Below are 13837 nucleotides of genomic sequence, written 5' to 3' on the forward strand. Positions count from 1 at the left end.
TCAATGGCAATGAGTTTGTTTTGTTTTTTGTTTTGGGGGGGGAGAGGGGTTTGGAACAATTTGCTAATTCAACTATACTTCCCCCCTCCCCAATTTTCCCACCACTACTTTTTTTTTTTTTTTACCATCATGCCCAGACCAAACTAACTTATCTTTTTCTGACATTTTGTATCCTTTCTCTCTTCTACAGTGTACTAAAGGAGGTATATGTAGCCTTTAATCCCAAAGCAGTGGTCTTACAGCTGGGAGCTGATACAATAGCTGGGGATCCCATGTGCTCCTTTAACATGACTCCAGTGGGACTTGGCAAGTGTCTTAAGTACATCCTTCAGTGGCAATTGGCAACACTCATTTTGGGAGGAGGTGAGTACAAAGGAAGGTCAAAGGAGAATATGCTGACCTTCCTCCACATTTTTTTCCACTGACACTGAGTTAAACTTGGTTTTCTTAAATTTAATAATATCAACCTGCCTATGGCCCAAGAGCCTGAGTCAATGAAATCTGTCACCTCCACAGCTCGGCAAAACGGAAGTATTCCAACACACTTCTCTTTGGTTTGGCACTCCAAAGTCTGTTTCAACTCCTGAAGCAAAGATTCTCTGGGTAAAGGTTACCTCAGGTCTTATAAGAATAGAGGATGTTAACCCCAGTGGACTTTGACCTATCTTCTCTCACTATCATCTTTGATTCTCAGTTCTAATAATCCTTTTTTGAAATGATGCTGTATATTTTTGAAAGTATAATATTAAAATTCCAAACTTACTTATATATAAGAGTAAACACATGAAGTACATATCTAAACTGAGTTCAAGAACAGCCCCCATCCTCTCAAAAGAAAGCATAAATTTGTTACAATGAAGCAAAATTGAGAGTTCCAAAGAGACTCTTGGACATTCTTGCCTTCAGTGTGTACTGATACTTTGTATTACTTGACCAACAAAAACCTGGGTTTATTCAATAGAAGCGTTTATACATTTGTGAAAGGGACCTTTCACAATGTCAGTCACCTCTGAAGATGCCTTGCTTAGAATTTTCTGTTTACCTACCTGACACAATCTTTACTTCATTGGAGAAATGGATTGGTGTGTTAAAATAACACGGTCAAGCAAATCAAGCTTGAAATATATGTATTAAGGAACAGCTAATAGTTTTTTTGGTTTTCTTTTTGCTTTTGTCAACCTATTCTAAAATACAAATTAGAAGAAATCAGAGGGAGGCCTTATGTAGATGAATGAGCATTCAATACCAATACGCAAACCTGGCCCTTTGGCAGCCTGAAACCCTAGAGGAATCAAAATCGAAGGTGCTTACAAGGAGACAACCTCTTATTGGGTTAAAAGCTGGCAAAAATGTACTAACTTCAACCCAAGGAAAGAATAAAATTGATGAGTACTGTGTGACATATTACTTTCCTTGATGGCACTAAGGATGGTGATTATGATACAGGTTCAGCTGTTGTGGTGGTGGTGGTTGTTAGCTGCCATCGAGTTGGCCTCCGGACTCGTGGCCACCCCACGCACAATGGAACGTACCACTGCCCGATCCTGCGCCATCCCCATGACTGGCTGCGGATCAGACCATTGTCATCCATAGGGTTTTCACTGGCTGATTTTCAGAAGTACATTGCCAGGCCTTTCTTCCTAGTCCTTCATAGTCTGTAAACTGCTGAAACCTGTTCAGCATCATAGCAGCATGCAAGCCTTCACTGACAGATGAATGGTAGCTGCACCTGAGGTGCACTGGCCAGAAATCAAACCCAGGTCTCCAGCATGGAAGGAGAGAAATCTACCACTGAACCACCAGTGCCCTCTCAGGTACAGCTAGGGGGAGAAAAGCAGACCTTTCTACAACATGTATCTGTGAGAATTCCGATTTTGTCTGAGGCAATAGCCTTTACATAAAGAGCCTGTTATTCTCAAAAGTCTCTGCTATGTCAGCCCAAAATTTTGGTTTTGAATATATAAGCATACCTCTTCTTATGCTACAAGTGTATTCCTGAAAATACTTATACATAAATGGAATTTTTGCAAATCAAGTTGTATTTTATGAGCATCAGAGTATATTAGGTAAACAGAACGTATAGCCACTCTTTTTGAAATTAAATAATGATGCACAATAAATCTATCTTATAAATTCAGATTTTGCCATGTCAGGAGTTTTAGAGGGAATAATACCAGTAATATTTAGTAACGAGTATGCTTTAGGGCAATCTTTTTGTTATTTCGATTTTTCCTCTAGAAATTAAAAATTCTCAGCCCCTAAAAACAGATAGACAATTAGTAGAGAGAACCACATTCCCAAGCCTCAGTGGACCCTATTGAGGTCTAAAAAATGCACTCGAGAAACCCCAGCATCCCTTACTTTTCAAGTGGTAGAAAGGCTTTTAAAAAGGGTGACCATATGTCCCAGTTTATACCTGTTCTCCCAGTGTAATTATTAATAGTGTCCTCTGTTACTATTAAAAGTGAACCGTTTTGATGACAAATTATATGGCCAGTGTACCTAAAATAGACCTGATTCCATTTCCCCTAAGCTGCATTGGTGTTACAAAATAATTCAATTTTATCCCTACAGTCTTGTAACTTAGCTGAAAGCTAACATTCTAATGCTGGCATGGCAGAGTGCATCTCTTCAGCACAAAATATGCTGATTATTAGATAGTATAATATGGCTGCTGGGTGACTGTGGCAAGATCTGAAAAGATGGGTCACAGCATCAATAAGCAGAGCCTTCCTCATCTCAGTTCTCTTTGATCTGTTTTGTGGGAAAAAGGAATGTTGATATTAAAAGAAGAAAGTCTGTCTCTATCAGCATTTTCTTTTTCTCTTTCCTGGATTTTTTAAGGCTATTTTTTATATCTTCCAATAGCTTTAAAATATAAATCACACCCAGGAGTCATTTTTTGGAATTGTTGCAAAATTCATTGCAGAAACCTTCACATTAGGTGGTTCATCTCAAGAGATCTGGGTTCCAGAGATCTAAATCTTGCTGATAGCTCTTGATGGAATTGTGGAGAGTGCATTCCTCAGGTGCATATTTATTTAGAGATGATAGCTTCTTTAATCTTTGCAGACCTTGGACTTCCCAGTTCTACACTGTACATGATCTGCCTGGTCCACTAAAGATTTCCTGCTAGGTGGTTTAAAAATATCATAAAGGGATATTTAGGTGAAATTCTGCACATTGAAGTTGTGTTTTTAGCCCTTCTATTAAAACATTTTTCTCTCCTTCCTTACTCCCCTTTCCTCTCCTGCTGTTTTGTGACTATTCTTTCCTAACTTCACAATTCTTGACGGAGACAGGAGGCTACAACCTTGCCAACACGGCTCGATGCTGGACATACTTGACCGGGGTCATACTAGGGAAAACACTATCCTCTGAGATCCCAGATCATGAGGTAAGTAAGGCTCTGACAAGTTCTCTCTTCTTTAAGGGGAAGAGCTGAGTCATCCCACCTAATCAAAATCACATCCTCACCACTCAATACCGTTCTGTTGAGAGACACTCCAGTAACAATAACATACTGTCTTGGCAGAATAGTGGACTCTTGTTCCAAAATATCCAAGACCTTCTGCCTTTTTTTTTTTTTTTACAAGAGATCTCAAAGGCCAACGCACTTTAATTTCTCGATTAATTACAGAGACTGTGGGAAGGGGTCACCTGTCCACACAGAGAATTCTTCCGAAAATGTGTATATTTTCATCTCCCAGCCTCAAAGGGAAGGGACTATTTTTAAAATATATAAGCTGGGTTCTCATCTTTTGAAAAAAGTCCCATAGGTGGTATGTAGCACATGTTCTTCAGTGGAAGTCCTGGACTCTCAAGTGTCTTTGACTACTGTAAAATTTAAAAGCACGTAATTACTGCAAAGGTTTGGTGTTTTTCTAGCAATTACTGGTATACAGAAATCAGGGCAGGACAATCCCAAATGTGAAACATGTCCTGTGAGTTTTCTTTAGCTATATGAGATGGGCTTTAAGTTTTCCAAGTCAAAGATGTCTGTGCTAGTTTTCCCAAAACAAGCTAATCAAAGCTGCCTGGGGCCTGTGAGTGTGCTGATAATCCCCTCTATTCCCATCCACCCCTACACTTGGCAGGAAGCATGTCGTCACAGCTGAGGGTGTGGAGCTGTAGACCTTAGACCGTACAACTTAAAATAACAAACGAGTGCGTGCAGCCCCACCTTCTAAAGCCAATTCCCAAGGATGGTTCTTTGGTTATAACATTATGATTTCTGTCAGATGCAGAAGCTATACATGTGGGAACATTATGCTTTTCAAAGTTACTATTATTTTTTAAAAATTAGAAACAAACTAATTGCTTTGCAGTTTTCTTCTAACCACCAGTAAGGTATAATATGTTTCTCAGAAAAACTATTCGACGTGTCTAGAATACAAATAGAAGGTACACTGTAATTTGAGGCAATTTGGTGGTGTCAGGGTTAATATAAGTCTCTTTTCTCGATTTGACTTACCTTTATTCAGTATTTGGAAGCTTTATGAAATATAAAGGTAAGTGCTGTGAATAAATACGATTGCTGTTATTGCTGTGGGAATATCTCAGACTGTATTATAATTTAAAGCACTGGGACTTTAAAAACTGATCAAGTTATGTCAGAAAGGAGTTTTAAGCTATATAAGCTTGGCATGAGAGTGGATTTTCTGTTCCTAGGAAACAAGAGCAAATCCATAGATTCATCTGTATTAAAAGGTTGATAAAATTTTAATAAAGATTAATACTTCCTCTGGTACCTGGAGAAGCTGTGTGCCTTAATGGGTGTGGGCTTGACCTTATAGATAGAGATGTTCTGTCTTTATACTGAAATATTCTGCAAGAGTAAATGAGATATAATGTATGTCAAGTGCCTAACACAGTTCCTGGCACATAATAGACACTTTTGAAATACAAGTTCTCTCCTTCCCCCTTGAATGCTCCTAGCTGCTTATACCCAGACATTTATGACTATGTCATTCAAAAATTTGTCCAAATTCTTTTTGAATCCCTTCTGTCACATCCTTCTGTCATAAGAGATGTGAGTCCTCCAAGAAGGAACAAAGAAGGAAATTGAAGTGACAGTCTTCATAGTACAATAAGATACCGTTTTAATGAAAATTGCCAAAAACAGACTACACAGTGTGTATAGGCAACGATAAGTTTTGTGTCACAATACACAGTTGCACACAGATATCCTTGCGAAACCAGATCAAAAAATATTTACTGAGCACTCATTGTATGCCAGGTACTATGCTAGGTGTCTTGGAAGATACAAAGACAGCTAAGACCTCATCCCTTACCTCAAGCAGCTGGGGAGGGAGGGTGGTATAAGTGCTGGGGAGATATTCAGATATACAAATACTTATAATACAAAGCAGCATAAGAACCATAAGACAGTAGGAACAATGACTATGGAAATGTGAAACAAATACAAAAGGGATACAAAGGATTATACAAAATACCCTGCCTTCCTGGAGTTGAAAATATAATTGAAAAAACTAGTAGATGAAAAGATCAAACATGGCAGCAGTCAGCTGCAGCCTGGCTGACCCCTTCATTGGCTCCACTCTTAGTCTTGGATTTTTGTCCTTCCATCTCTTAGGATAATAATCACCCTCTTCCAAATGCTCTCTCCCTACTCCTCTACCATCTGCCTAGGCTCAACTTCAAGGCCTGTGCTTTTCAAAAGCCCATACCTAAATACACCAAGCCTGGTTGAGCTCTTCCTCCATGTGTATTTATTCCTTCAATCATTTAACAAATATTCACTGGGCCCCTTCTGCTTGACAGGCCCTATCCAGACCTGTATTTAGAGATACAAAGGTTAGTAAAATAAAGCCAGTGTTCTCAAAAAGCTCACAGTATGATAAAGGTGACAGAACATTGTGCTCAAGTCCAGGACATATGAGGAACATACAGAAAATGTTTCACTGAGACATAGAACTGAATCTTGAAGGTTGATTGGGAGTTTCCAGGTGAAGAAGGGTGGAAAGGGCATTGTAGGCAGAGGGAACAGAGATTGGAAAGGGCCTGGTATCTCATGGGACCAATGAGAAGTTTGATATGTGTAGAACATAGGCGTATGAGAAGGAGTGGGAAGGATTAAGGCTTGAACAGAAAGTGGGGCCAAATTATAAAGGGCCTTGAATGCTGTACTAAAGAGTTTACACTTTTTTTTTCCTGTGAAAACAGATGAGTTTGACTTTTAGAAAGATCACTTAGTAGTGTGGAAAATAGATTGAAAAGGGGAGAAACTTGAGAAAGGCAGATTTCCTTTAATACTTATAGTCCGTACCACTCATTTAGTCATCTATGTTTTGGTTGTCTGCATCCCCCGTAAGTGCCTAGCAAAGTGTCAGCCACCCACCCAGTTGGTGTTCATTCATTGAATGAACTGACTAAATGAGAGTTTAAATAAGTGTCTCCATGTTCACACTGGAAAACTTCTGTTTTTAAGGTGGAAGATTTAGAAGCATAATCTAGCCTTTCTCTGGGAGCACAAATTAGCCTGTTTTTTGCAGGGAGTACTAGGTATCCCGCCTGTCAGAAATAGATATATCCATGAGATAACACTAGATTGGCAATGAAGGAAAGGGAGGTGGGAAAGCAATTCCAGCACAAATATTAAAAGTGACTAGAGGTAGGACTTCAAGCATTAACCAAAAAAACCAAACCCATTGCCATCAAGTCAATTCCAACTCATATTGACCCTATAAGGACAAAAATAGAACTGCCCCTTAAGGTTTCCAAGGAGCAGCTAGTGGATTCAAACTGCTGACCTTTTGGTTAGCAGACGAGCTCTTAACCACTATGCCACCAGGGCTCCAAGTCTTGAAACACAAAGCCAGGGATGCCATAGAGCCAGTGATCAGGGAGTTAGTCCCAGCCAAGGAATTGAGGAGGCAGGTTGTCCAGCTAGGGATGGAATAAGGAGGTAATCCCATTTGGAAGAAGATCTGGGCTCAACTGGGAAGGCTAAGAGGAATGGAGCCTACCTGTATGACTGGGCCAGGTATCTCTACCATAAGGAAAGCCCAAAGGTGACATGGTCCCATAAAAAGACCAGTACATGGCTAATTTAGCATAATCATCCACATCATGTAATAATTCCTATGTACAAGAAATGTTCTATTTGGACCCAGTAATGCTATTTGGATCCCATGATCTAAGATAGAAATAAGGCAATCATGTTATATCATGTATATGTATGTGAATCATCAGGTAGGTTTATTAAAAAATTTTACGAACAAAAAGCATATATTCTACTTAACCAGATCTCTTTTAATGGATTGACTGGATAAACTATGACTCATTCATATAAGGGAATATATGCAGCTATTAAAAAGAATTAGGCCAATCTAAAAAAAAAATTTTTTTTTTTTTTTTTTATATAGAAGGGGCAGCACCGGGTAGTATTTCGTTCCATGGTACATAGGGTTGCTGTGAGTCAGAACCAACTCAATGGCACCTAGCAATAACAACATATAGAAGGGTATGGTACTAATATAAAACAATCTCCAAGATATATCATTAAAAAAAAATAGTGGGGAAAAAAACAAGGCACAGAAGAGTGCATATTGTAGGCTACCAGTTGGATATGCATAGAATATCTCTTGAAGGATACTCAAGGGCCTGATCATAATCATTGCCTTTGGGGAAGAAAACCAGGAGACTAGTTGTAGGAGAGAGACATAGTTTTTTCATAAATACTTCTTTATGTTTTAAAGAAACGATTTATTACATAACTGAACATAATGGTTTTTTAAATGAAATAAAATTTACATAAATATAACACACAGATTTTAAGTGTACAATCTGATGAGTTTTGACAAATGTATACACCTGTTTAACCACAATTTCAATCATGATATGGAACATTTCTATCACCCCAGAAAGTTCTCTTTTGCCCCTTTCTAGTCAATGCCTCTCCATTCAGAGGCAACCACTGTTCCGATTTCAAATACTATATCTTAGGTTTGCCTATTCTAAGACTTAAAATCATATGTTGGATATTCTTTTGTATCTGGCTTCCTTTGTTCAACATAATGGTGCTGAGATTCATCTGTATTATTGCATATAACAATGGTTTGTTTCTTTTTATTGTTGAGTAGTATTCTATTGTATGAAAATATAATATCTTATTTTTATTCATGCCCCTGTTGGACATTTGGTTTGTTTCCCTTTTTTAGCTATTATTAACTATAACATGCATGTACAAGTCTTAGTATGAACATACGTTTTCATTTTTTCGGGGTAAATATCCAAGAGAATTGCTAGGTCAAAGAATACATGCTTCTTTAACTTTATAAGAAAACTTCAACCTGTTTTCCAAAGTAATTTTGCCATTTTACACTCTTGCCGGCAATGTATGAGAGTTCCAGTTGCTCTACATTCTCGCCGACATTTGATATTACTTGTCTTTTTAATTTTAGCATTTCTGGTGTATGTGTAGTAGCATGCAATTGTGGTTTTTAATTTGCATTTATTTCTTTGATGACTAAATGATGTTAAGTACCATTTCATGTGCTTATTCACCATGCATATAGCTTCTTTTATGAAGTCAACTATCTTGCCCGATTTTATTGTACTGTTCATCTTTTTATTATTAAGTTGTGAGAGTTTTCATATGTACGTGTTATGAATTTTTAAACAAAATGTGGCTTCCTTATTTTCTTGATGATGTCTTTAAAAGAGCAGGAAATTTTTATTTTGATAAAGTCTAATTTATCAAAATTTTCTGTTATGGCTAATGCTTTCTTTGTCTTCTAAGAAATCTTTGCTTACACCAAGGTCATGAAGACATACCCCTATGTTTTCTTCTGGAAGCTTTACAGGTTTAGCTTTTTATGTTTAAGCTATGATTCATCTTAAATTAATTGTGTATGGAATGAGCTAGGACTTGAGATTCCTTTCTTTTTATCTCACAGTGATGTCCTGTTATTCCAGCACCATTTCTTGAAGACATTTTCCATTCCTCATTAAATTTCTTTGGCACTGTATTAGTTTCCTTTTGCTGCTGTAATAAATTACCACAAAGAGTAGCTTAACCAACACAAATTCATTATCTAACAGTTCTGGAGTAAGGAAGTGCAAAATGGGTCTTTCACTTATAAGGACTTTTGCGATTACACTGGATAATCCGGGATAGTCTCCCCATCTCAAGATCCTTAATTACATCTGCAAAGTCCATTTTGCCATGTAAGGTTTCAAGGATTAAAATGTGGACATCTTCACAGGCCATTCAACAGGCGCCTTTGTTGGAAAGTATTTGACTCTTTATGCACTCTCTACAATGCCCATCCCCAATGTGTCTGTCAATTTGTCGTACTGTGGGGGCTTGTTTGTTGCTGTACATCTGGAAGCTATGACGCCAGTATTCAAATACCAGCAGCATCACCCATGGAGGAAAGGTTTCAGCTGAGCTTCCAGACTAAGACAGACTAGGAACAAGGACCCAGCAGCCTACTTCTGAAAAGCATTAGCTGCTGAAAACCTAATGAATAGCAGCAGAATATTGTCTGATATAGTGCTGGAAGATGAGCCCCCCCAGGTTGGAAGGCACTCAAAAGATGACTGGGTTAGAGCTGCCTCCTCTAAGTGGAGTTGACCTTAATGACATGCATGGAGTAAAGCTTTCGAGACCTTCATTTGCTGATGTACCATGACTCAAAATAAGAAGAAACACCTGCAAACATCCATTAATAATCAGAACCTGGAATGTATGAAGTATGAATCTAGGAAAAATGGAAATCATCACAAATGAAATGCAACACATAAACATCAATATCCTAGGCATTAGTGAGCTGAAATGGACTGCAATTGGCCATATTGAATAGGACAATCATACAGTCTTCTATGCTGGGAATGACAACTTGAAGAGGAATGGTGTTGCATTCACCGTCAAAAAGAATATTTCGCAAATTAAAACTACGATGAGATTCCATCTCACTCCAACAAGGCTGGCATTAATCCAAAAAACACAAAATAATAAATGTTGGAGAGGCTGCGGAGAGATTGGAACTCTTATACACTGCTGGTGGGAATGTAAAATGATACAACCACTTTGGAAATCTATCTGGCGTTTTCTTAAAAAGTTAGAAATAGAACTACCATACAACCCAGAAATCCCACTCCTCGGAATATACCCTAGAGAAATAAGAGCCTTTAAGCGCACAGATATATGCACACCCATGTTTATTGCAGCACTGTTTACAATAGCAAAACCCTGGAAGCAACCAAGGTGTCCATCAACTGATGAATGGTTAAATAAATTGTGGTATATTCACACAATGGAATACTACGCATCAATAAAAAACAGTGACGAATCTGTGAAACATTTCATAACATGGAGGAACCTGGAAGGCATTATGCTGAGTGAAATTAGTCAGAGACAAAAGGACAAATATTGTATAAGACCACTATTATAAGATCTTGAGAAATAGTATAAACTGAGAAGAATACATACTTTTGTGGTTACGAGGAGGGGAGGGAGGGAGGTTGGGAGAGGGTTATTTACTGATTAGTTAGCAGATTACTTTAGGTGAAGGGAAGGAGAATACTCAATACAGGGAAGGTCAGCTCAACTGGACTGGACCAAAAGCAAAGAAGTTTCCGGGATAAACTGAATGCTTCAAAGGTCAGTGGAGCAAGGGCGGGGGTTTGGGGACTATGGCTTAGGGGAACTTCTAAATCAATTGGCAAAATAATTCTATTATGAAAACATTCTGCATGCCACTTTGAAATGTGGTGTCTGGGGTCTTAAATGCTAACAAGTGGCCATCTAAGATGCATCAATTGGTCTCAACCCACCTGGATCAAAGGAGAATGAAGAACACCAAGGTCACACGATAACTATGAGCCCAAGACACAGAAAGGGCCACGTGAACCAGAGACTTACATTATCCTGAGACCAGAAGAACTAGATGGTGCCCGGCCACAACTGACGACTGCCCTGACAGGGAGCACAACAGAGAACTCCTGAGGGAGCAGGAGATGACTGGGATGCAGACCCCAAATTCTCATAAAAAGACCAGACTTAATGGTCTGACTGAGACTACAGGAATCCCAGTGGTCATGGTCCCCAAACCTTCTGTTGGCCCAGGACAGGAACCATTCCCAAAGACAACTCATCAGACATGGAAGGGACTGGACAATGGGTTGGAGAGAGATGGCGACGAGGAGTGAGCTACTTGTATCAGGTGGACCCTTGAGACTGTGTTGGCATCTCCTGTCTGGAGGGGAAATAGGAGGGTAGAGAGGGTTAGAAACTGGAAAAATTGTCACGAAAGGAGAGACTGGAAGGAAGGAGAGGGCTGACTCATTAGGGGGAGAGTAAGTGGGAGTATGGAGTAAGGTGTATATAAGCTTATATGTGGCAGACTGACTTGATTTCTAAACTTTCACTTAAAGCACAATAAAAATTACTAAAAAAAAAAAAGAATATTTCCAGATCTGTCCTGAAGTATAAGGCTGTCAAATGATAGGATAATATCCATACGCCTACAAGGAAGTCCAGTTAATACGACTATTATTCAAATTTACCCACTAACCAACCAGGCCAAAGATGAAGAAATAGAAGGTTTTTATCAGCTGCTGCAGTCTGAAATTGATCAGGATGCATTTATAATTACTGGTAATTAGAACACAAAACCTGGAAACAAAGAAGAAGGATCGGTAGTTGGAAAATATAGCCTTGGTGATAGAAACAAAGCCAGAGATCGAATGATAGAATTTTGCAAGACCAAGGACTTCTTAATTGTAAATACCTTCTTTCACCAACATAAACGGCGACTGTACACATGAACCTCGCCAGATGGAACACACAGAAATGAAATTGACTACATCTGTGGAAAGAGACAATGGAAAATCTCAATATCATCAGTCAGAACATGGCCAGGGGCTGACTGTGGAACAGACAATCAATTGCTCATATGCAAGTTCAAGGTGAAACTGAAGAAAATCAGAGCAAGTCCACGAGAGCCAAAATATGACCTTGAGAATATCCCACCTGAATTTAGAGACCATCTCAAGAATAGATTTGATGCATTGAACACCAGTGACCTAGGACCAGACGAGTTGTGGAATGACATCAAAGACATCATACATGAAGAAAGCAAGAGGTCATTGAAAAGACAGGAAAGAAAGAAAAGCCCAAGATGGATGTCAGAGGAGACTCTGAAACTTGCTCACAAACGTTAAGCAGCTTAGCAAAAGGAAGAAATGAGGAACTGAAAGAACTGAACAGAAGATTTCAAAGGGTGTCTCGAGAAGACAGAGTAAAGTATTATAATGACATGTGCAAAGAGCTGGAGATGGAAAACCAAAAGGGAAGAACACGCTCGGCATTTCTCAAGCTGAAAGAACTGAAGAAAAAATTCAAGCCTCGAGTTGCAATACTGAAGGATTCTATGGGGAAAATATTAAATGACCCAAGAAGCATCAAAAGAAGATGGAAGGAATACACAAAGTCATTCATTATACCAAAAAGAATTAGTCGATGTTCAACCATTTCAAGAGGTGGCATAAGATCAGGAACCGATGTTACCGAAGGAAGAAGTCCAAGCTGCTCTGAAGGCATTGGCGAAAAACAAGGCTCTAGGAATTGATGGAATATCAATTCAGATGTTTCAACAAATAGATGCAGTGCTGGAGGTTCTCACTCATCTATGCCAAGAAATATGGAAGACAGCTTCTTGGACAACTGACTGGAAGAGATCCATATTTATGCCTATTCCCAAGAAAGGTGATCCAACCAAATGTGGAAATTATAGAACAATATCATTAATATCACATGCAAGCAAAATTTTGCTGAAGATCATTCAAAAACAGCTGCAGCAGTATATCCACAGGGAACTGCCAGAAATTCAGCCCAGTTTCAGAAGAGGACGTGGAACCAGGGCTATCATTGCTGATGTCAGATGGATCCTGGCTGAAAGCAGAGAATACCAGAAGGATGTTTACCTGTGTTTTATTGACTATGCAAAGGCATTCGACTGTGTGGATCATAACAACTTATGGATAACATCGTGAAAAATGGGGATTCCAGAACACTAAATTGTGCTCATGAGGAACCTGTACATAGATCACACAGAACAAGGGGGTATTGATTGGTTTAAAGTCAGGAAAGGTGTGTGTCAGGGTTATATTCTTTCACCATACCTGTTCAATCTGTATGCTGAGCAAATAATACGAGAAGCTGGACTATATGAAGAAGAACGGGGCCTCAGGATTGGAGGAAGACTCATTAACACCCTGAGTTATGCAGATGACATAACCTTGCTTGCTGAAAGTGAAGAGGACTTGAACCACTCACTAACGAAGATCAAAGACCACAGCCTTCAGTATGGATTGCGCCTCATCATAAAGAAAACAAAAATCCTCACAACTGGACCAATGAGCAACATCATGATAAATGGAGAAAAGATTGAAGTTGTTAAGGATTTCATTTTACTTGGATCCACAATCAACAGCCATGGAAGCAGCAGTCAAGAAATCAAAAGACGCGTTGCATTGGGTCAATCTGCTGCAAAGGACCTCTTTAAAGTGTTGAAGAGTAAAGATGTCACCTTGAAGACTAAGGTGCGCCTGACCCAAGCCATGGTATTTTCAATCGCATCGTATGTATGTGAAAGCTGGACAATGAATAAGGAAGACTGAAGAAGAATTTACACCTTTGAATTGTGGTGTTGGCAAAGAATATTTAATATACCATGGACTGCCAAAAGAAGGAACAAATCTGTCTTGCAAGAAGGACAGCCAGAATGCTTCTTAGAGGCAAGGATGGTGAGACCGCGTCTTACATACTTTGGACATGTTGTAAGGAGGGATCATTCTCTGGAGAAGG

At 39.0% G+C, this 13837-nt stretch overlaps 1 protein-coding gene across 3 annotated transcripts in view; it reads left to right on the forward strand.

Moving 5' to 3' along the window:
* Positions 1 to 13837, forward strand: part of HDAC8 (histone deacetylase 8) — a 307774-nt gene that overhangs the window by 159438 nt on the left and 134499 nt on the right. For all 3 annotated transcript variants that reach the window (XM_049873305.1, XM_049873306.1, XM_049873307.1), the window contains exons 8-9: positions 191 to 363; positions 3303 to 3397. In XM_049873305.1, coding sequence (XP_049729262.1) covers positions 191 to 363; positions 3303 to 3397 — 268 coding nt within the window. The remainder of the gene's footprint in view (positions 1 to 190; positions 364 to 3302; positions 3398 to 13837) is intronic.

The sequence above is a fragment of the Elephas maximus genome, chromosome X (genome assembly GCF_024166365.1).
Source record: "Elephas maximus indicus isolate mEleMax1 chromosome X, mEleMax1 primary haplotype, whole genome shotgun sequence".
Classification (NCBI taxonomy): domain Eukaryota; kingdom Metazoa; phylum Chordata; class Mammalia; order Proboscidea; family Elephantidae; genus Elephas; species Elephas maximus.